Source organism: Sphaerodactylus townsendi, linkage group LG14 (genome assembly GCF_021028975.2).
Source record: "Sphaerodactylus townsendi isolate TG3544 linkage group LG14, MPM_Stown_v2.3, whole genome shotgun sequence".
NCBI classification, from domain to species: domain Eukaryota; kingdom Metazoa; phylum Chordata; class Lepidosauria; order Squamata; family Sphaerodactylidae; genus Sphaerodactylus; species Sphaerodactylus townsendi.
This window is the reverse complement of record NC_059438.1, coordinates 14,893,191-14,916,291: the sequence shown is the minus strand read 5'-3', so window position 1 is coordinate 14,916,291 and position 23,101 is coordinate 14,893,191. Positions and strand designations below refer to the sequence as shown.

At 44.6% G+C, this 23,101-nt stretch overlaps 1 protein-coding gene across 5 annotated transcripts in view; it reads left to right on the top strand.

Moving 5' to 3' along the window:
* The first annotated feature begins 5,811 nt into the window (after positions 1-5,811).
* CYLD (CYLD lysine 63 deubiquitinase) overlaps positions 5,812-23,101 on the top strand; it is a 29,506-nt gene continuing 12,216 nt past the window's right edge. Inside the window, exons 1-9 of one of the 5 annotated variants that reach the window (XM_048515963.1) lie at positions 5,812-5,947; positions 7,602-7,646; positions 8,827-9,493; positions 10,893-11,195; positions 12,391-12,496; positions 16,853-16,948; positions 18,241-18,357; positions 21,125-21,504; positions 22,084-22,249. In XM_048515963.1, the coding sequence (XP_048371920.1) occupies positions 8,990-9,493; positions 10,893-11,195; positions 12,391-12,496; positions 16,853-16,948; positions 18,241-18,357; positions 21,125-21,504; positions 22,084-22,249 (1,672 nt within the window). In that variant the 5' untranslated portion in view covers positions 5,812-5,947; positions 7,602-7,646; positions 8,827-8,989. Of the gene's footprint in view, positions 5,948-6,523; positions 7,647-8,826; positions 9,494-10,892; positions 11,196-12,390; positions 12,497-16,852; positions 16,949-18,240; positions 18,358-21,124; positions 21,505-22,083; positions 22,250-23,101 lie in introns of those variants that run through there. The other 4 variants (XM_048515962.1, XM_048515965.1, XM_048515960.1 and 1 more) reach the window with 4 other exon arrangements.

The following is a 23,101-nucleotide window of genomic DNA, read 5'->3' as shown; positions in this document are numbered from 1 at the left end:
ACTCACAGCTCCAGAAGGAAAAAGGAAGTGCCCTAGCAGGCTTCCTCGTTCAATTTATTTTCAGTGTTTTAAAGCGGGTGGTTATGTCATAAACGAGATTGAAAGGGAAAGCTTCCACATCAAGATCAGGATTCGAGGTCTGGTAATCTTTTGTGGGGATCTGAATGCTCTCTCTGTTTAAGCTGCAAGCTGCTTAATCAATCTTCTCTGTGGGCACCAGGGTTGCCAATTTGCCAGGGGTGGCCTGGAGATCTCATACAGAATTTCAAGTAATCTCCAGTTTTTCTGGAGAAAATGGCTTCTTTGGACTCTGCACCACTGTACTGTTCTGAGGTTCCTTTCCTTCTCAAACCCCTCCCATAGTTCCACCTCCAAGTCTCCAAGAATTTCCCCACCTGAAGTTGGCTGAGTTCAGGTTGGATCATTGGTCATCTGAGAAGCAGCCAAAAATGGAAGCAACCCATGGGAATAAAAATACAAAAACATGCATCTGATCTCTCTGATAGCACTCACAGCTTTGGCTACGTAAGTATTTTGAAGAAGAAGAAGAAGAAGAAGAAGAAGAAGAAGAAGAAGAAGAAGAAGAAGAAGAAGAAGAAGAAGAAGAAGAAGAAGAAGAAAAAGAAGAAGACAAAGAAGAAGAGCTTGATTTATACCCCATCTTTCTTTCCTGTAAGGAGACTCAAGGTGGCTTACAAGCTCCTTTCCCCTCCTCTCCTCACAACAGACACCTTGTAAGGTAGGTGGGGCTGAGAGAGTTCTGAGAGAACTATGACTAGCCCAAGGTCACTCAGCAGGAATGTAGGAGTGCAGAAACACATCTGGTTCACCAGATAAGCCTCTGCCACTCAAGCCCAGTTCTCCAGACTAGAATCCACCTGCTCTTAACCACTACACCACGCTGGCTCTCCACACCATGCTGGCTCTCTGGGTTCCATTTCTGCAATTTAATGTATGTCTTTTTGGTGCAGCTTAAAACTCACTTCAACTCAGAAAAGGTACCTTCCCAGCAAGTTCGCTGCTGAAATTATTGTATGTCTGCCCCCAACATTCACAGGCTCACAAATATTTGATATATTTCTGCCTAGAGCCGTGGTGGCGAACCTTTGGCACTCCAGATGTTATGGACTACAATTCCCATCAGCCCCTGCCAGCATGGCCAATTGACCATGCTGGCAGTGGCTGATGGGAATTGTAGTCCATAACATCTGGAGTGCCAAAGGTTCGCCACCACTGGCCTAGAGAAACCACCAATATGAAGTCTATGGCCGTGTACACACTGAAGCACATTTAATGAAAATGAGTTTGTCTTTCCTAAGAAACAATGAAACAAAAATATTGTTTGTGAATATGCCTGTGTAACCCCTATGCCCAGAATGGGTTGGCCCAGAATGGGTTGACCCAGTGGGGGGGTGGAGACTCGGAGCAGCGGAGAGGCTGCAAGAGCTCTTTTGCTGAAGAAGCAAGGCTACCAGACTCGGACCTTGATTTCTATAAGCCCTTAACACCTTGTTAAGGGTTTTCTTTTGTGGTTGTAATGGGTGAGAGTTCTCCTGGAAACCTTCATCATGTTGCAACCTGTTCATCAAGCCCTTGGAGTCTTCAGGAGCCAGCCAACTTGCAAGAAGAAATTGGACTTGGCAATATCAGTAGACTGTAAATAGAAGGACTTGAAATGCAACCTGAACAGGACCTTGAATTGTAACGTTAAATGTTGATGTTTAATGTTAATTGTAAAGAGAAGTAAACCATATTGTTGTTTAAAAATTGTTGTTGCAACGCATTCCAAGTACTGCCCCACAGAACTCACAAGCTGAGGTTACACCTGCAGGATACTTTTTTTGACATCTTGCAAGGTGGGCTTTATTGGCAAAGGACAGAGATGGAACTGTACCAAACAGTAGACCAGGAGACGTATTAGGGAGCAGGCCGTGATGAGTGTGCTTGACAGAGACATTATTTTGGGGTGCTGTGTGTCTTGGATACCTATATTAGGTATGCTGGATGCAAGATTGAGGTTCTTCTGCTTTCAATGCATCAGGAATGCCAGGATTCCTCATACAGTTCAAAAGCAGGGGACAGAAATTAGCTCTTTCCTACACCAGAAAACCTATCATGGTTCCTGATTTCAGGGGATTAAAGTAAACAGCAAAGGTCCAGGACCAGTGGAGCAGAATATACCCCTTGACTCAACATTAAACATGTGTCCATGTAATGAGCAGGAGACAGGGGTACAGAACAGCAAGGATTCAGTCTAGGCTCCCCACCCACCACAAGTGAATATCTCCGATAACCAGTATGACTAGTAGTAGGAGCCCATGTACATCTGTTTCCCGCCGAGAATAGTGTCACCATCAAGAGAATCTCCATTGTCATGTCTCCGCTTGCTGTGTCCTTCAGTGCAGATATGGGTCTTATTGAGAATCTCTGCTTCATTGTTCTCCCATTGTCTTTGCTGATGGTTGAAACTTGTTCTCTGTTTCTTCAACTGCTTTTCTCTTACATCCTCCCTCCACTAGTTTCTCCCTCGCCCCATCTCCTTTCAGTTTGCTTGGTGACAGACGGAATATTTTCCTACCCTCCATGTAACCTTGGCACCGTGGCCCCAGATCTTCCAGGTCTGTTTCTTCTTCCAAACACAGCTCAGAAGTACTGTTCTTTACGCTGTGCATCATAGCTGTGATCTCAAGGTTCTCATCCCTTAGCTCTGGGATACTGTTTGATAAGATATCATGAACCATCACGGGTTCCTGGTTGCGAGCACTCCACCTGGTTCCAGAAAAGAGCCTGTGTGGAAATCAGAACTTTATTATCAGGGGAAGAGCTGAATTGTAAGGAAGCCACTTCACCTTTCTTCTGGTATCTCAGGGTGGGCTAACATCATGGTCTTGCATAGCCTTTTTAGAATCATAGAGTTGGAAGAGACCAGAAGGGCCATCAAGTCCAGCCCTCTGCCATGCAGGAACACACAATCAAAGCACTCCCGACAGATGGCCATCCAGCCTCTCTTTAAAAACCTCCAAAGAAGGAGAATCCTCCACACTCCAAGGTAGTGCATTCCACAGCCCAAAGCCCTTACTGTCAGAAATTTTTTTCTGATGTTTAGGAGGAATCTCTTTTCCTTCACCTTCACCTTGAACCCATGACTTTTGGTCTAAGTCTCTGGAGCAGCAGAAAACAAGCTTGCTCCCTCACCAACATGACATCCCTTCAAATATCTAAACATGGCTATCATGTCACCTCTCCAGTAACACAGTGCTATTATAAACATAGTTAAAGACTTCTAACCCCATTGATTTAGAAGGATATAACCTTCTTTGGGATGGCACTGTTAAATTTCTTATGGGTATTGTCTATCTTAAGGCCTTAACGCCAAAGACAGGAGGTGCCACATTTTGTTAACAGTAAGATAGCCTTTTATTTTATCCTTGGCCCCTTCCGCACACGCAAAATAATGCATTTTCAAACCACTTTCACAACTGTTTGCAAGTGGATTTTGCCAGTCCGCACAGCTTCAAAGAGCACTGAAAGCAGTTTGAAAGTGCATTATTCTGCATGTGCGGAATGAGCCCTTGATTGTCTCTCTTTCCTTACTCTTCATGTGATCCTCCTCTGAAGCCCTGCCCAGGCTAACCTCTGGCTAACCTTATCTCATCAGATCCCAGAAGCCAAGCAGGGTTGGCCCTGGCTAGTATTTGGATAGGTGACCTCCAAGGAATACTAGGGTCGTGATGCAGAGGCAAGATTATGGCAAACCACTTCTGAAGGTCTCCTGCCTTGAGCACCATATTATGGGGTCACCATCAGTCAGCTGCGACTAGATGGCCCTGTAAGGTTAGGTTTTAACAATTCAAGGAACAGAAAGAATGTATACCTTCTTTTTGTTCTGAAACAGCAGAGACAGCAGAGGAGGGCCTCCCAGCATTTAGATATCTTCATCTCCTTCAGCCGCACCCTCCAGTGACTCTTGGGAACGCCAGTCAAGCTCCAGATTTAAACAAGAGGCACTGAGATTGAGGTGCTATGACCCAAAGTAAAGCCGGCCCCTTTCTGAATTGGACTTTTAAAATCCCCTTCTGCCACAGGTTTAGATTCTTGATTAGTCAGTGCTAAGGCTCTGTGATCCTATAATATGATTGTTCCAACTCAGGAGATGGGTGCCATCATTGTGACACCTCTCAGCCAATGCTTTCTTCCCACATGTCTAACTAATTTGCATACTAGCAGTGCATTGGTGGAAAGACTTGATTGCAGAAGAAGAGTGGGAAACCAAGCCAGGATGAATAGTAGAACTACTCCACAGATGTCACAGGATGGTCTCTTTGCATTTGTGATCCCAGTAATGCAAAACCGGTGAGAAAAATGAAGCTTTTTCTTCCTTCAGCCTTATGGAATTATAGACCTGGGAGGCTCATGTTTTAATTCTTCCATCAAAGCTCACTGGGTGATTTTGAACTGTTCTCCTTTTGGCCTAACCTACCTCACAAGGTGGTTCTTGTGATAAAATGGAGGAGGGGAGACGAATGTATGCAGCTTTGGGTCCCCATTGGGGACAGAACTGGCTCACCAAGTGATCTGCCATTGCCAAATGAGAATTTGAACCAAGGTCTCCTAGATCCAGTCTGACCCATTATCCACTAAACAACACCAACCCATTGAACAAGCAAAAGTCAGTCTGGGTTGCTGATAGTTGAGAGACAGCTCTGTTACTAAGTGAAGTATGTCCCGACCACGCCTCTGCGATCCATGGAGGCAAATCTTCTGGAGATTCCCAGCTCCTCCATGATGCGACTGACCTCTACCAGGGCTAGGGCTTTTACTGCCCTGGCCTCTGCCTGTTGGAATGCTCTCCTTCCAGCCATCAGGGCTCTGTGGGACCTTGGACAGTTCCGCAGGGCCTGTAAGACCCTGGACAGTTCCACAGGGCTTTTGGGGGGGGGGGGGAGGCAGTGCGATATAAATGCTAAGATTACATACATTGCATTAAAAATCTAATCCTGCCCATCTATACATGCATGCAATTGAAATATTGTGTAGCTGTTGGTAATATTCTTGTATATTCAACGAATCTTTGGGTGTTTGTGTATTATAGTTTAATTGTATGTGTGTTGCAATAATACTTATTAAAGAGTATATTTATCAGCAGTATAATAAAAATCCAAGTACTTTTAAAATTTAATCAATCCAAAAACCCAAGTACTTTTTAAATGTAATAAATTAAAGTCACTTTTCTCTAAAAATCACTCTTAATTTTGCAAAGTCTTCCCCCCCCCTCCTCCCGCCCAAAGTAGGGCAGTGCTCAATCATTAGACACAAAAATTAAGAAACACATGGATTTCTGCATTCTCTATTTTTCCCCCATGCTTCCCTAACCAACAGCTGACGAGGTAAACTTCAGAGATTTCAACCAATGGGAAAATCTCCTCTCGCTCTTTTCTCTCCGCCTCACCTCTTCCTTCTCCAATCATTTCTCAAAGATGAGCTAAGTGGGCGGGAAGCGGACGACGTACCCAATGAGATTCGGAGACGAGAAGGAGAGGGCGGGACCTGCCCTCCCTCCGCAGGCGCTAAGCGAGCCAGGAGACGAACCAGCGAATTATGCTCTGCCGCTCCCACCGAACTTGCTCGCGGGTGGAAATTCCCTCCCGAGCGCGAGCGGGAAGGGCCAGCGCTTGCTTTGGACGCGGGCCAATCGGAGAGGTGCGTGTCTAGCGCCGCGGGCTGCTATTGGCTGCTGCGGGAAGACCGGTCTGGCCTTGCGCGTCCTAGCAGGGTAGGGTGTGCGCCGCGAAGCTCTTCGTTTGAGCGTCTGTGTGGGGACGGGGAGGTGAGGCGGCTGCGGAGGGGAAGGGGGCGGCAGCCGGAGCTGAAGGGCCCCGAAAGGAAGGGAAGGCGGTTTGATGGAAGATGGTGGCCGGTCCTCAGTCGTTGGGCTGTGGGGGAAGTGGTGAGTAGGGGTGGGAGGGGGAATGCAGGTGGCTCTGGGGAGGACCTCCCCTGGGGAGGCAATAAGGGTCCCCTTGTGGGAGGGGGCAATACAGGATCTCCTATGGGGGCAATAAGGGGCCCCCTGTGGGGGGCAATGAGGACCCCCTGTGGGGAGCAATGAAAACCCCCTGTGTGGGGGCAATAAGGGACCCCCTGTGGGGGGCAATAAGGGACCCCCTGTGGGGGGGCAATAAGGGACCTCCTGTGGGGGGGCAATAAGGGACCTCCTGTGGGGGGGCAATAAGGGACCCCCTGTGTGGGGGGCAATAAGGGACCCCCTGTGGGGGGCAATAAGGGACCCCCTGTGTGGGGGGCAATAAGGGACCTCCTGTGGGGGGGCAATAAGGGACCCCCTGTGTGGGGGGCAATAAGGGACCCCCTGTGTGGGGCAATAAGGGACCCCCTGTGTGGGGCAATAAGGGACCCCCTGTGGGGGGCAATAAGGGACCTCCTGTGGGGGGGCAATAAGGGACCTGTGCGGGGGGCAATAAGGGACCCCTGTGGGGGGCAATAAAGGACCTTCTGTGGGGGGGGGCGTGCAATGAGGACCACTTAGGGTTCTCCCAATATTTCCTCTAATCTATTTCTATTTATTTATTATTGGATTTATCCATCACCCTTCCCTGAGAAAGGGTGGTTTCCACCGTCTGGTAAATATCAGTTCTTTGAAATTACACTGTAAAATATCAGTTCAGTTGAAAATAGATCAACATAGACTCCCGCAGGCTTCGTGACTTGAGAGCTGCAGGCTACAACTAAACAAATGAAGTGTCTTTTAAAATCCCTTTTAAAGTATTGGTTTTTTTGGTTTGTTTTTCCAGTATTTGTGTTGATTGTTTTAATATGTTTTATTGTTTGTCATTTATCTTATGCTGGTCTGATTGTAACAAATATTTGATTGATGATCAGACTTTCCCTTTAGGTTTATTTATTTTGTTTGTGTAATGATGCTCTTGTACCATGGGGATGGGTTGGTTTGAACTGGCAAATATTGCGTTGTGATTTTACATTTTATTATGACTTTTTTATTTTTTAAGGAATTTTTACTGTTATTGTTACAAATTATGTAGCATTTTAGGTTCTAGGGTTTTTTTGGGGGGGGGTGGAGGGATATTACAAACCTATTTCACGCCATATGGGGGTTTAATTATTTATTTTGTTTGATTATTTTATAATACTTATATCCTTTAGTAAGGGATTAATTTGAATTGACAAAAATGTATTTTTGATTGTATTGTGGCTTACATTTTTAAAGGAATTATTATCATTGGTCTTGTAATAATTGTTACAAATTAAGTAGTGTTTTAGGTTTTGGGGGTTTTTTTTGGGTGGTGCAGGGATAGGGATTTTACAAACATATTTCGTGCCTTATGGTGGGTTTGAATCTTTGTGTACTTTTTTATTTGTTTAACGGGGAGTTTAAATTGGGCCTTTGGGCCCTCAAGGATTCTCCTGAAGGGGTTTGAAATGTTATGTAGTCCCTTGAGTGAATTTGAGTGTGTTAATGACGGTTTTAAATTTGCATAGAAGGTTAAAGTTTGGTTTATGGGGAATTTATGTTTTATGCCTTCTTCTTCTGCCCTCCTGAATTCTTGGCCTGTTCGAGAATGAAGTCTATGCCTTGGAAACAATCCTCTTAGCTGCATGAGAGCTGGTTGGTGAGTAAAGTGCTTCCCACATGAATGAAGGGATGTCTGAAATGACTGAGCTATGTGAGTAGGGACAGTTGTGTGGGTCTTTTCAACGGAATGCTGATTCTGTGGGGGGAAACCTGTGTGATCAGTCCCCTGCATATGTTTTTGTCACTTTTTTTTGCATTCTTGCACTGTGTGGGAAGCACTTTCAGATAAAGCAACTCCCGTGCAGCTGGGAGAACATTTAAAGGGCATCAGTTTCTCTGAAAATAAAATTATATAACTAAAAAGTGTGATTCAGTGGATTGAGTTCTGCTTGAATCTGAAGCTTTTGGCTCAGATTCACACACCTGCCAGGGAGCTTAGTTTTCAGTTACATTTGTGGCCTCTTTGGGGAGTTTTTACAAATTCCTTGTTTTCTTTCTCAAAGCATGCCTTACGTCTGCACAATTTATAAGCTTGTGCACGAATCTGAAAAAAAGTAGCTAATGTTATTCAGATATACAGTGTGAAGCCTAGAGTAACATTTTCGGACAGCCCACCTATGTCATCAAAGTTGGATCAATGGTATTATAAAACATGTGTGCCAGCTTGCTAGCTGATTGCGTGCTTACAAGCAATTATATGTTCAGTCCTCCCTCCACCTTTTGTTAATCAGCCCAATTACCAAGTGCACTTTCCCCAGCTTAGCTGATTTCTGGTACTGTTGATTGGGATTGGTGGCATCCATTTATGGGGTAGGAGTTCAGGAAAGGAGTCAGAATTGCCAGTTTCACTTTTTGTTTGTTCAAAACATGTCATTTCTTTCATATAGCAGATATTGGATTCATCTTGCTTTATAGCAAATACTTGCAAGCTATTTTGTGATTTCTCATAGCATACCAGATGTGCATTTGTTCAAGGTTTACATATAGGCTGCACAGGTAAATAGTTTGTACTGGGCACAGCCAGTTGTATGAAATTACTGTTACAGAGATGGTGAATAAGAAGTTATAGGAGTCAGTGTTATCTGTCGGAGAAAATCCTCAGTGTGACCTTTCTGGCTACCTTAGAGGCGTTCTCGCTCTTGACAGCTGTTTGCTGTCATAGGTCTATAAAAATCAGTGATGATGTTTGCTTTCAAAATGGGTTTGTTTTCTTGTAGTTTACTCTTAGTACAGGTCCTTCAACCTCCAGTGATGCCATCTTTATTTTTGTGTCCCAGATCATCCGCTCCAGATTTAGCTCTCTCGAATATGAATGAAGAATCTTTAACTCGTTACTGGGGCCAGGCCTTCTAGTGGAATCTTCCAATTCCTTTGCAGCCATGCTGGCCTCTCGCCTGCCTTGAAGATCTCTCTTTGTATTTGTGTAAAGTTGGTGCCGCAATGAATTCAGGCTTGTGGAGTCAAGAGAAAGGCGGCTCGTCTTATTGGGAAGAGCGTATATTTTATTTGCTTCTCCAAGAATGTAGTGTTATAGACAAACAGACCCAGAAGTTATTGAAGGTACCCAAGGGGAGCATCGGCCAGTTCATTCAAGACCGTTCCTCTGGAGGACATACCAGAAGTATCCCTAAAAGTAAAAAAGTGCAAGTCGGAATCAAGATTTTGGAGCAGCCTCACGCCATCCTGTTTGTGGACGAGAAGGAAGTGGTAGAAATAAATGAGAAATTAGCAGAACTGCTCTTGGCAATTACCAATTGCGAGGAAAGATACAGTATATTTAAGAACAAGGACAGACTGGCTAAAGGTCTCCACATAGAGGGTGGTTCACCAGTGAGAGTGCAGCTGAGATCAGGAGATGAAAAATATCCTGGAGTTGTGCGGTTTAGAGGACCATTATTACAAGAAAGATCACTGTCTGGGATTTTTTTTGGAGTTGAGCTTCTGGTAAGTTCTTTGTGCGTATGTCTTAATTTTACAGAGGAAAGCATTTTGAAGAATGGACATGAGTCACAATTTTTTAAAAAAGTTTCTTCCTCATGGGGTGTGATATATTTAGTATTCCCCCCCTTCTTTTTTTTTTAATCTTTTCAACTTCCCTATGAATTAGGTTGTGGAAGAATAACTAGCGCAAGGTCACCCAGAACTGACCAGAGGTATGAATCTGGGTCTCCTCATCCTAAGAGGAGAATTACATTTCCATTGATAGAATGGATTTTTCTTGCCTTCTCCCTATTGGATTTTTTGGTGAATGTTAACGGTTTGCCTGGACACAGAAGCATGCGATTGAGTTCAGTAAAGAAAATCTTCCAAGAAATATATTGCAAAAAATAATAATAAAACTTTGCATTAGTCAAGTAGATTGTTCACATGCTCACATTCCGGTTGCAGTTGAAAGGAAGCAAGAGAGCCCTAATCCAAAGAGTACTTTCCTCTGTTTCAAGTGACTAGGTCCGTGGTGGCGAACCTATGGCACTCCAGATATTCATGGACTACAATTCCCATCAGCCCCTGCCAGTGGCCATGCTGGCAGGGGCTGATGGGAATTGTAGTCCACGAACATCTGGAGTGCCATAGGTTCGCCACCATGGGACTAGGTAATCTGGCATCATGTGTATAGAAGTATGAGGCATTGTTCCTATAGGAGAGACCTGTGACTTTATGAAGGCCCATGTGGAGAATGGAAAAAGAAGAAGAGTTTGGATTTATATCCCCCCTTTCTCTCCTGCAGGAGACTCAAAGGGGCTTACAATCTCCTTGCCCCCCCCCCTCACAACAAACACCCTGTGAGGTAGGTGGGGCTGAGAGAGCTCCAAGAAGCTGTGACTAGCCCAAGGTCACCCAGCTGGCATGTGTGGGAGTGTACAGGCTAATCTGAATTCCCCAGATAAGCCTCCACAGTTCAGGCGGCAGAGCTGGGAATCAAACCCGGTTCCTCCAGATTAGATACACGAGCTCTTAACCTCCTACGCCACCGCTGCTCCAATGAACAGAGAGAGAGAGAGAGAGAGAGAGAGAAGAGGGGGGGTCAGAGGATAGCTCCCAGTTGTAGACAAAGAGAGGCACATCCTATTCAAGGAAATGACAATTATACATCTTAGAGTTATGTAGTGTTCCCTCCACCCAATATCCTGGCATTCCAATTCTGCCCACTGATCTCCACAAAGTGCTGCTCCTTTGACAGTAGAGCACCTAAAAGATTGGCGTGAGAGGGTCTACAGGCAGAATCATTGGAAATTGCCAGTGTAGTCTGGATCCAACCAGTATCCTAGTTGCTGCTAATGTCAGTCCTGAATTAACTCCCTGTGTGGCTTTTTTACCCTCCTCGCCCCATGCTGAAATCTAGGAAGAAGGTCGCGGTCAGGGCTTTACCGATGGACAGTACCAAGGCAAACAGCTGTTCAGATGCGACGAAGACTGTGGCGTTTTTGTCGCCCTTGACAAACTGGAGCTGGCGGAAGACGATGACAATGAACTGGAGAATGACTATGCAGCTCCAGTTGATTCAATGCAGGTAGAACTTCCTCCTTTGGAGCTCAACTCCAGGGTTTCTGTGAAGATAGGAAAGAATATAGAGTATGGGACAGTTATATTCTGTGATGTCTTACCAGGAAACGAGAGTTTAGGATACGTGGTTGGAGTGGACATGGTAAGAACTTCATCTGATTCTTGTGATATTTTTTTTTTGCATGTGTGTTAAATGGAAGTACATGCAATACTGTGGAGGGTGGGTGGCGGGGAAGGGATCTGCCAGCTAGTCCACTTTAGGCTCATAACCAGTTATTCTCTTTATCGTATGCACTTGCTACATGCACTCACCATCCAGCAGCTTTTTAAAAACCACATGGAGTCAGACTCGCAAATAGCAACTTGCCTGATTTCTTGGGGGGTGAGTAAACCCTCCTCCATAGAATGTCAGACAACTGACCAAAGTTTTACTTCCTTATTGGTTCACAAATGATTACAGTGTAAACAGAGAGGCTAGTGAAGATTATTGTGGGCTGCTAATCTTTTTTGTTTAAGTCCCTATTAAGCTTAACTTGAAAATGATCATGTGAGGTTTCTGTATTCATAACTGCTTCTATGCACCCGCTTGCTGAGCAGGGTAACATTTCAGTTGGCATTACTGACTTTTTTCAGTTTTGCTCCGAAAAGGTCACCGTTCTGAGTTTTTTTTCCTCCTTCCAGTAGGAAGTCTATGAGGCTCTTGTTTAACGTGAATTCGCAGTTCCCAAAAGCACTTCAGTAACCCGTGCTATTCCACAACCTTACCCTTAGCTTGACATTGGAGTGTTTACTGGGGCTTTGTGATGAATGAAAATGAAGCCAAACTGTTAGGTTTTGATAGTACTAGCAGGTATTCAGTGTGGGAAAAATTATTTCTTTTGCACTTTTTAAAAACACGTGAATGAATGTGCTTGTTTCCCATGGCTGCTTAGCAAAGAAGCAAACGAGTCTTCTTTGTGCTGAAAATGACTCTCTGATACTGCAAGTATGAGAGCCATTCGTGTATCCGTTGTGGGGCTTCTGTGTTGCCAATGGATCTTGCCTGGCTTTTCTACTTGAATGTTGTAATTGTTGGTCCCTGAGTATCTGTGGCAAAACAAACAATATTTGCAGAATGCAATCCATCTTCTGTAAACATGGGAGATGGAATGATGCCCCTGATAGCTCTGCTCTTGAAATTCTGTTGCGAGGCAGTTGTGAAGAAGCCTGTTCTCGCCTCATCTAGTCTGCATGTCCCTGAGGCCTTTTACCAAAACCCATAGGTGCTGCTTGAATATCGTGTTGTCGGGCTTGACTCTTGGGGCAAGATGTAACCGAGTTTCTAAAATAATTTTTAGGACAATCCGATTGGAAACTGGGATGGAAGATACAACGGACAGCAGCTCTGCAGTTTTGCGAGTGTCGAAAGCACACTGCTCTTGCATATCAACGATGTTATCCCAGGTATTATTTGCATATGGTACTTAGAAAGTCACAATTTTAAGCAATCTTGAACTGTAATCTAATTGCAACTGTAATCTTGGTTAGGAGTTATGTCCTTTTATCTGTGTTCCAAACATAGCGGCTAGGAGGAAGGCCCATATGTCTACTGGCCGACTGCTGTTATGTGGTATGGCTGTGTCTCATTTTACTGGAATAGTATCTTTCATACCTGATGTTTTGTGAGCCTTCTTCAGGTGTGTGCACTGTCTGTGCTGGAGGCTGAGAAGGAGCTTATTAATACAATAGTCTTCATGCAGAGCTCAGACTTCTCAAAATGGCCAGAGGTTTTTTTTTTGCCTTAGCTAAAGGTCGCTGCCTTCAGGGCTCCAGTATTTTCAGCTTTGTACGGCTTGAAACGTGCAGGCTGGAATCACCATTGTCTGCAGGCGACTGGGAGAGTCAGGGTTCCAAAACTCAGTAGCAGGTGCCTCTATGGTGCCTCTGCCCCCAGATGCCTACATGAAAGAAAGAGACTCCTAAAGTTACTTGTTTATTGCCACTCACTTGGAAGAAGGGGAAGTCTCATTTTCCTTGTTCAATGGCATCTTGAGGAAGGGGTCGTTCTCATTTCATCCTGGGCTGTGGAGGCATTTGGAGTTGAAATGAGCATGGCAGTGGAAGAGCTGTGATAACATTTCCGTAGCCTACAGGAGATCTTACTAGCCTCTGGCTAGTTGGAATATATAAAGGACAATGTTTCAGTGGCAGAACATCTGCATCCAGGAAGTCCCAGGTTCAATTACGGCACCTCCAGTTAAAACAGGACCAGGCGTTCGTTAGATGTTATGAAAGATCTCTGTGTGAGATCACGGACAACGTTTGCCAGTTTGAGTAGACAGTACTGACTAAAACGGACTAATGGTTTGATTGCGTAGTTTGAGTAGACAGTACTGACTAAAATGGATTAATGGTTTGATTGCGTAGTTTGAATAGACAGTACTAACTAAGATGGACTAATGGTTTGATTGCGTTGTTTGAGTAGACAGTACTGACTAAAATGGACTAATGGTTTGATTGTGTAGCTTTAGACAGTGCTGACTAAAATGGATTAATCGTTTGATTGCGTAGTTTGAGTAGACAGTACCAAGATGGACTAATGGTTTGGTTGCATATAAGGCAACTTCCCGCGTACATGTGTTCAATTGAATCATGGGGTTGCAAATCTGGGGTTTATATGAGTGGAAATATCAACCCAGTCCCTCCTCCGGCTCTTTTGTATGAGTGAGAAAACTTGCATAGAGGGCCAGAGATGGTAGCAACCATAAACAGTTGCAAGACCTGCCAAAATTAGCAGACCCCAAGGGCAGCATGCTACATATAAACGGTAAGATACGGACATTACACCAGGAGAATCTGTCTGCAGGTCAAAAGGCTGAGTTCTGCAAGTTCATTGTAATCAAAGATCAGTTTCATCAGTGATCTTTCTGCGTAAAACCTAACCTGGCTGTGAACAGTGATGAGCCATTCAGTTCTGCTGTATTGATTAGGAGTGTTCCTGATCACTGTTTGCTGAAGGAAAGAGTTAGGGCGTCCCTTTCTTTGGGAAAAATTTGATGGAAAGTTTGCAAACCGGGACGTATTTTGGGAGGAAGTGGGGAGAGGTCTTGTTTTCTGCAAGGTCAGCGAGACGCTTAGACAGGAAGAAGAGGTTGAAGGGATAGGAAGTTAGACATGGAAGTGGAAATGTCTAGTCGGCGAAAGAAGACCCAAACTAGCCCTGCGAGGCTGAGCGGCTTCAGGAATTGTTGGCAGTGGGGAAAGAAAAAGAAGCGAAAACTCATGGGAGCGGCATGAAGTTCTTGTCATGATAGGCAGCATCACTGAAATAGCACAATGACAGAGCAGCAGTAGGTCAAGAAGAGTTTTGTGGTCAAGGTGAGTAGTAAGCCGAGAGCCGAAGGGACAGGGAACCATGGGGTGTGAATCGATGGTGAGGCCTGCCTCTCAGGGTTGTTGTGAGATGATCTGAAACCCCCTGCTAGAAGGGAGGGATAGAAACAAAATACTTTCTTTCAAAATAAAAAAAAGTAGTTTTATAGCTTTAACTGTACTTTTAATTGTTCAAGCGGTTTAATGTTTACATTTAGCACCTCGTGATCCTGATGCTGCGGGGAAGTTGCATAAAAATGTTTTAAATAAAATTAAAATGTGAGAGGGGATTTTCCTTAAAAGCATTTGAGAATGAAGGGGAATAGGCTCCTGGGGGGATGGAGAATTGCAGATGCAATTAAGGTATTTCCCTCTAGGTGGGACAGCAGTTTGTGTGGTATAAGGGCCAGGATCCAGCAAAGGATGTCAATTTCATGATCTATTAAAACATATAGGAAGATGAAAAAAATAAATAAAGCACTTGATGGACACAGAACTTGAAAAATACGCTTGGTGATGAAATGGAGCCCTAATTGTAAGACAGACGATAGTGTTTTCCTTTTGAACGTAATTCGCAGCTTCTAGCACCTTGAGGCGATGCTTTTTCAAGAAACAAAAAGTACTACTAGTACTTTTTTTTTCTTCCTTTGAAAGATTGGGTTTTTTTTTTCCAAGGGATGTGTCTTTCGCTGGCTGGGCAGAGATAAGCTAATGCACTCCAGCAAAAGTAACTGAAGTGTGCTAATGGCGTTGCTCCCAAGGGACAAGTTGGTTAAAATGTAATTGAACAGCTATATTCCGATTATGAAAGATGAAGGGACGTTTTCATTTGAGCACTGTTAATGGATATCTCGCTTGGCTAGGAATCCTCAGATGTTATGCGGAGGAAAAGGCAATTTTCTCTATACAGAAGTTTTGGTGAGGAGTCCCATTTACCAGCCAGCAGAAGAACTTTCATTGTTTACATTGAAATTATTGGCTATTATGTGTGCCAATTCCCACCTCCCCTTAAGATCCTTTTAAATTTTGCTCAAGATCTGACTACAGAGGGGGAAAAAAAGAGTTCTTTTATGCTGGTTATTAAAAGAAGACCTTTCATCTTGTTTCCCATTTGCTGACTGTCAGGCAAATTATGAGCCATAAACTAAACAAAAGGCTGAAACTGATTTTTGTTTTGAAGCATGTTAACTTGCTCTCAAACTGTGTGGTAAGCAAACAAAATAAATCTGAAGTGAAGGCTGGCTTTTGGACGTCTTGTACCTGTGGGGTTTTTTTTTTAGTGTTTTCATTTTGAAATCTCTGCCACAATTGACTGTTGGAGGGGGGATTATTTTAAACTTCTGTTCTATGTAACTTCACTGTGAGAACAAATTTGGCGTGTTTATATTTTGTACGGCTCCTTGGTTTGTGTAAATGTGGGCATATAATATTTAAAATGAAAAAAACAACAACAACCCTAAATGTTTTTGTTTCTGTGCAAGCAAAATAGTATGTTAGGATCTAAAAAGCAAGCCAACAATATCTGGCTTAGTTGTGCTTTCCATTAAAAATAAAAGGTGTAATTTTTAATTTTTAAAAGGTGTAAAAGGAAGAATTAGGACTAATAAAAGGAAACACTTCTTTACACAATGCATGATTGGTGTTTGGAATATGCTGCCACAGGAGGTGGTGATGGCCACTAACCTGGATAGCTTTAAAAGGGGCTTGGACAGATTTATGGAGGAGAAGTCGATTTATGGCTACCAATCTTGATCCTCTTTGATCTGAGATTGCAAATGCCTTAACAGACCAGGTGCTCGGGAGCAACAGCCGCAGAAGGCCATTGCTTTCACATCCTGCATGTGAGCTCCCAATGGCACCTGGTGGGCCACTGCGAGTAGCAGAGAGCTGGACAAGATGGACTCTGGTCTGATCCAGCTGGCTTGTTCTTATGTAATATGTTAACATGCTTCCTTAAACCCTACAGGGTCACTGTAAGTCAGATGGGACTTTGTGTTAAAAAAGGGGAAAGACAAACAGATTACGTCTTTTCCCTTTCCTGCATTTTATCCTCACAACAGTCCTGTGAGGTGGGTTAGCCTGAGAGGGAGTGGCTGGCTTAAAGTCAGCCAGCACGCTTCCATGGCAGAGCAGAGATTTGAACCTGGGTCTCCCAGATCTTAGTCTGAAAGTCTTACCACTGCCCTTACTACTTGCTTTCCCAGAATGGGATCCAGGCTTCCTACAGTGCAGTTCTCAGTCCTGAGAACACCCTTGCAAGAGGTGGTGGCTTGTGCCAGTATGAACGCTGAACCACAGGTGCATTCCTTGCAGGGATCTGCAGTTCTGTTACCTTGCGCTGAGCTGATGCTTTGAAGCAGGCCTGGGGTTACTCAGGGTCTTCTGTGGCACGTGCTTCCTTCTTTTGTAAAAATGTGAATGCAATTCTGTTCCTCTGCTCTGTTTCAGAAGCCGTGTCTCAGGACAGGAGACCTCCCAAACTTGCCTTTACCTCTAGAGGTGGCTGTGACAAAGGATTCAGTCACAGCAAGACGAAGTCTACAGGTACTTGTCCTCAGTTCGCTTAGTGAAGCATCAGTGGTTGGTTTGTCCTTTTTTCTGTAAGTGAGAATTGCTACATGCAGTCTCCCCGAGGGGATGGAGGTTGTAGAACTGGCTGCATGCATAGGTCCCTGACACTTGGGGGTATATAGCAAGCTGCCGCCTTGGTCTGCATCAAGGTCCCCAAAACAGTCCCTGTGTGTGCCGTGGTGCTCATCAACCCCTCTCCTGGTCTCTTCCTCCCACACACTCCCACACACGCCAGCTGGGTGACCTTGGGCTAGTCACAGCTCTACAGAGCTCTCTCAGCCCCACCTACCTCACAGTGTGTTTGTTGTGAGGGGGGAAGGGAAAGGAGATTGTAAGCCCCTTTGAGTCTCCTACAGGAGAGAAAGGGGGGATATAAATCCAAACTCTTCTTCTTCTTCCTAAGTATTTTAGAAAGTGGGTGGAGCCAGAGGGGGCTTATGCCCAACAAGGCTTCTGAGTGACCATTAGAAAATTGACCGGCTGTGCAGATTTTTAAAAAAATGTTGCTACGGCAGCAGCTGCCCCTGCAGCAGAAGAATCTTCATTGCGCAACTGGAGGTTAGCCGAGGTAACTATTTTGTGGCTGTGCTTACCATGCTATACCAGAACTCCAAGGGTGCCTGCACGCTCAGAAAAGGTTGGGGACCCGTGTCCTACATCGGCAGGCAATATTGTGCGCATGTGAACTTTGAGGTGTAAAGATTTCCTGGTTGGATAAAATTTTAGGAAGGGTTGCAAATTGCCAGATTCTTTCTCCTGCCCCCGGCAGGAGAAACTTAATTGCCTCTAACTTAATTGCCTGTAGATCTTGGGAGGGTGTGCAACCCAAATCACAGAATGTTAGACCCTGATGTGGGAAACGTGTTTACGTGATTTCTTGGCCACTGATTGTCCTTTCCTTAACCCCATCCCTCAACTTCAGCTACACATCCGTAACAGCAGTTATATACCATGGGGTAGCACTGTGTAGATAAACAATAGTTAAACATGTTGTGGAAATTAAGAGAGTCATTTAATTCTACACTTTGAGAACCACTAATTGATTTGGCTCTCTGATTTACTATCCTATCCTGACCAAAGCAGTTATAGGGTTTCTTTGTTTGCTAAAGACCGTAAGTTACTAGGGTTCATCTGTAGACTTTGCTGAGTGTTGAACAACAATAACAAGTCCTGTTTTAGAGGGCCTTGGGGCTGGCTTTTCATTAGTGTGACAATGCCTCCTTGCATGGCTTCTCTTCTTTTTACAACAACGGTTTGTGTCTTAGGTGCACTCTCTGAGCCTGGAAGCAGAAACAGATCAGAATTCTTCTACGCCTTAAATGGCTCTTCGGTGGATTCCCAGTCGCAGGCGAAATCGAAAAACTCATGGTATATCGATGAAGGTAACTAGAGGCTCGATGCCATTGCGTTCGTGTGCCTGTCCGCAGATTGTGGTCACGAACGAATACCTTGTTCGGATCATTTGGCGTTTGTACTTTATATAGGGAGTATAAAGGAAGTTTCATTTGGGGGCCCTTATGGCGTTGTGGAACAGCCTAAATAGCCCAGACGAGTCTGATCTCATCAGAGCTTGGAAGCTAAGCAGAGTTTGGCCTAGTTAGTACTTGGATGGGAGCCTATCGAGGAAGACCAGGATTGTAGTTCGGAGGAAGGAAGTGTTTAGCCATCTCTGCTCACCTCTTGCCTCGAGAACCTTGTGGTCCATCCGGGGTCACCATAAGTCAATTATGTCTTACCGTTAACTGTGTGGTGGATAAATAGCACTTCTGATGGACACCGTAGCATTTCATGATCTGTTTGTGAGGCACTGCATCTTTTAATGTAGTTGTCCTCTGTATTGACTAGAGTTCAAAGATCCTCTGAATTTAGGGGCTTTGTGCTTGACCGGGGGATGTGCTAATGATTGCTTTGAACAGTTGCACTCCCCCTATTGCAGTGATGGCGAACCTATGGCACGGGTGCCAGAGGTGGCACTCAGAGCCCTTTCTGTGGGCACGCACAGAGTTGCCCCCTCTCCCCCACATCTAGACTGACCTGGGCCTCCGGGCTCGATTATTACCATTAAACCTAAGACCAAGTTTTGGGGAAGCAGTGTAGGTAACCCTGTTAAGTGCTGTTAAACCCCACTGATTTTCATGCGAATAACTAAAGCGTGACCTGGGAGTAAGCTCGGTTGCTGGCAATGGGGTTTGCTTCTCAGTAAACCCTCCTAGGGTCATGATTCACCCGTTGGAAGAGTTGCATGGTTGCTTCAAAGCAAAGCCACCGACTACCACCAAGCTTATTCCCAAGTAATGCACGCCTTGGAGCCAACCGGTTTTTCAAAACTAAAACCTCAGTATTCAGGTTAAATTGCCGCATTGGCACTTTGCGATAAATAAATGGGTTTTGGGTTGCAATTTGGGCACTTGGTCTCGAAAAGGTTCGCCATCACTGCCCTATTGTATTGCAGAGTGTGTCTGAGACCCTCGGGTTCAATTGCAGTTGGCTGGGTTGGGAGAGACAGGGCGCTCTGTGAAAAACAAATCCCCCTTGGCTCAATGAGCTACTTCCCTGGTTCTTTGGATCGTGGCCAGCATGCGAGGCATTTTATTTGGCACATCTTCCCCTGTTAACTTGGGCTTTTGAGTCATCGTAGAGAGAATGTCTGAGGCAACGTTCTGTGAAAACTTGACTTTGCCCTCCTTATTAGACTATCTAGGATGCAAGCTGCTTATAAATAGCAACTTAGTCAGTGTGACCTCATGCGATGAACGTGACTCATGATTTATTTACATATCTTCAGGTAAGAGTGACTCAATGTTTTCCTGAACCCTCAGAGACCGTCCCTGTCTAGGTTAGATGTAGATGGAACATCTTGAATTGCAGATTTTTAAAAAACGGATTGCAGCAGTCGTTTTCAGATATTCCGTCTTCAAGGAAGCCTTCTGTCTGCTCAGCCTGTGAAACACACACAGGCTGTAGAAAGGGGAAGTTTGTGTTTCCTAGGCTACACACGCAGCTCATTCAGATCACTGGCCAATCATGTCTGGTCTTGTTGTCCTCTTCATGAACTGCAGCTGCAAACAAGTTTCCGTGAAAATGATTTTGGAGTGGAAGATGGGAAGTGGTAGACAAGTTGTCTTTCAAGAAAGCTTGCTTTTTACTACTGATGTTCTCATTGAGGAACCCCTTATTCAGCTCCCACAACTATTACATTTTTACGTACTGTATTAATTGTGTGTTATGGCGATGTCCAGTGTCACTCTGGTTTACCCCATAGAACATCAGACTGCAGACACAAGAATTGGTAGGCTGGGAAATGTACTTTGAGGAGCCATCCCAAGTAGAATTGCACCCTTCAAAACCTTCAGTGGGATGTTGTGGGGTTTCTGGGTTATATGGCTGTATTCCAGTAGCATTTTCTCTTGACGTATCTTAAGATCTTCAGAGGATGCCAGCCCACAGATGCAGGTGAAATGTCAGGAGAAAATGCTACTGGAACACAGCCATGCAGCCCGGAACCCCACAACACCCCAGTGATTCCGGCTATGAAAGCCTTCGACAATACAACTCCAGTGGGCTTTATTCTCATTTCAGGCTCATGTCTCTATTTACTGTCTTCTAGTCTGATGTTAGAAAAATGGCTGTCCCTTGTTGGTTCATATATCATCTGAGAAGTGCCCAATATATTGTATAAATGGGCCAATTTTCTTCATAGGATCTCAGCTAAGAGACTGATTGGTTGCTTATTTATTCTCTCTTTGCATGAAAATCAAAGGGCATTAGTTCAGGTACTTATTGATAGCCTGTGTGGTGTAGTGGTTAAGAGCTGGTGGACTCAAATCTGGAGAACTGGGCTTGATTCCACACTCCAACACCTGAGTGGCAAGCCCTTACCTGGTGAACTGATTTGCTTTCCTGCTCTTTCATGTGAAGCCTGCTGGATGACCTTGAGCTAGTCACAGTTCTTTGGAACTCTCTCAGTCCCACTGACCTCACAAGGTGCCTGCCTGTTGTGGAAAAGTGATGGGAAAGGAGTTTGCAAGACACCTTGAGTCTCCCTACAGGAAAGAGAGGGTGTGGGGATCCAAACTCTTCTTATTGTTTTTATTAAATGCTTATTAAACTCCCCAGATATGCTGATTTTTAAAATTTTAATTTCAACAGTTGCTGAAGACTCTGCAAAATCCCTTAACGACTCGTCTCCCGGGTTTGGGCATTCTTCGCCACCACTCCAGCCTCCTCCGACAAACAGTTTATCTGCCGAAAACCGGTTCCATTCTCTGCCTTTCAGCCTAACAAAGATGTCCGGCAGTAACAATGCTATTGGACACAGCCCTCTTTCTTTATCTGTTCAGTCGGTTATCGGAGAGGGGAATCCCGGGAACCCCCAGGACAGTCCGCCATCGACAGTCATGCCCGTCAACATGCATGGGCTCGAGGCAGGTTCCTTGGCCGAAGTGAAAGAGAACCCCCCTTTCTATGGCGTAATCCGTTGGATTGGGCAGCCGCCAGGATTAAATGAAGTGTTAGCTGGACTAGAACTGGTAATTAACATTTTTTAAAAAACTTATTGTTCTGGTCTATTTGCTGCATGGTATCTTTTGAAAACGGGACACCTTGTTTGGCTACCGTCCAGGATTTTGGAGCAGATGTCATTAATGGAATGGGTAATGGAATTGGGTATTAGGCAGTTCAAAACAAATTGGCCAAGTTGAAACTGGCAGGACAAATGTACTTTTCCCTAGACTTGTGGCAGTAGTGGAAGATACCATGTATGTTTCACTAGAGCAAGCAGACCTGTGGCAGCCCTGTGTCTGCATCTCTTTCCCTTGCTGCTGCTTCGTCAGCTCTGTATCTTTTCTCTTGGAAAGAGCTGTGTGGCCTTATCCCAGCCGCTTGTTTCGTGGTTTGGGGGGTAGAATTGGAGTTGTCATAGGTGGCACTCATCACAGCTGCTGTCCCAGCTCCATTTGCTTTGGTCAGAAGCACCACAGCGGATGCACCAGCAATGGCGCCTTGGTTTTGTGGCAGAAACTTGGTTGCTTTCCATGTTGGACATGGGATCGGGGTCCCTTCGTCCTCTGTGCCTTTTTGGTTATGTTCTTCTGTTTTGCTTCTTCCAGGAAGAAGAATGCGCCGGCTGTACAGACGGTACATTTAAAGGGACTCGATACTTTACATGTGCGCCCAAGAAGGCTCTCTTTGTTAAGCTGAAGAGCTGTAGGCCAGATTCCAGGTTTGCGGCGTTGCAGCCTGTATCCAACCAGATTGAACGCTGTAATTCCTTAGGTATTGTTTTGTAGCTTTCTTGCTTCTTTTTAAAAAAAAGTTCTTACGTTTTATTTCTTTCTAGATTTTTTTGGGCAGGGATGAGATGGGATATAGGGTATTTCTGTCCAGTCATAAAATTACAGTGACCTCTCTTGAAAAGAAAATGAAGAAGAAGAGTTTGGATTTATATCCCACCTTTCTTTCCTGTAAGGAGACTCAAGGTGACTTACAAGCTCCGTTCCCTTCCTCTCCCCACCACAGACACCTTGTGAGGAAGGTGAGGCTGAGAGAGTTCTGAGAGAACTGTGACTGGCCCAAGGCCACCCAGCAGGAATGTAGGAGTGTGGAAACACATCTGGTTCAGCAGATAAGCCTCTGCCACTCATGTGGAGGACTGGGGAATCAAACCCTGTTCTCCAGATTAGAGTCCACCCACTCTTAACCACTGCAGCACTCTGGCTCTCTTCTTCTTCATAGCTGCCATTGTTTCATAAGTGTCAGATATTATTTGGAATGTTATTTCTTACGATAGCGGTACGAACGGTGATGACACCAATTGCGAAGTTTAATGAATAAGGAATTCATGATCACGCAGCAATTGGCTGAAGCAATTTTCTTGCACAATTTTGAATGAGGAAATTTAAAAAATTAGACTGAGAATCCTGGCTTTGTTTTTGAACGGCTGGTGGCTCAAAGAACTTGCTGTGAAATATAAAATCTTCAAAATGTATTAATTGTAGGTGGGGTTTTGCCATTCCTGCACTGGCTGGAAGTCACTGCTCATAAAGCAAGGACTTATTTACGAAACAAACTGAAGATGAAAGTTAGTCCTAACACATAGCACTGTGCTTTTGTCATGTAAGAGCTATC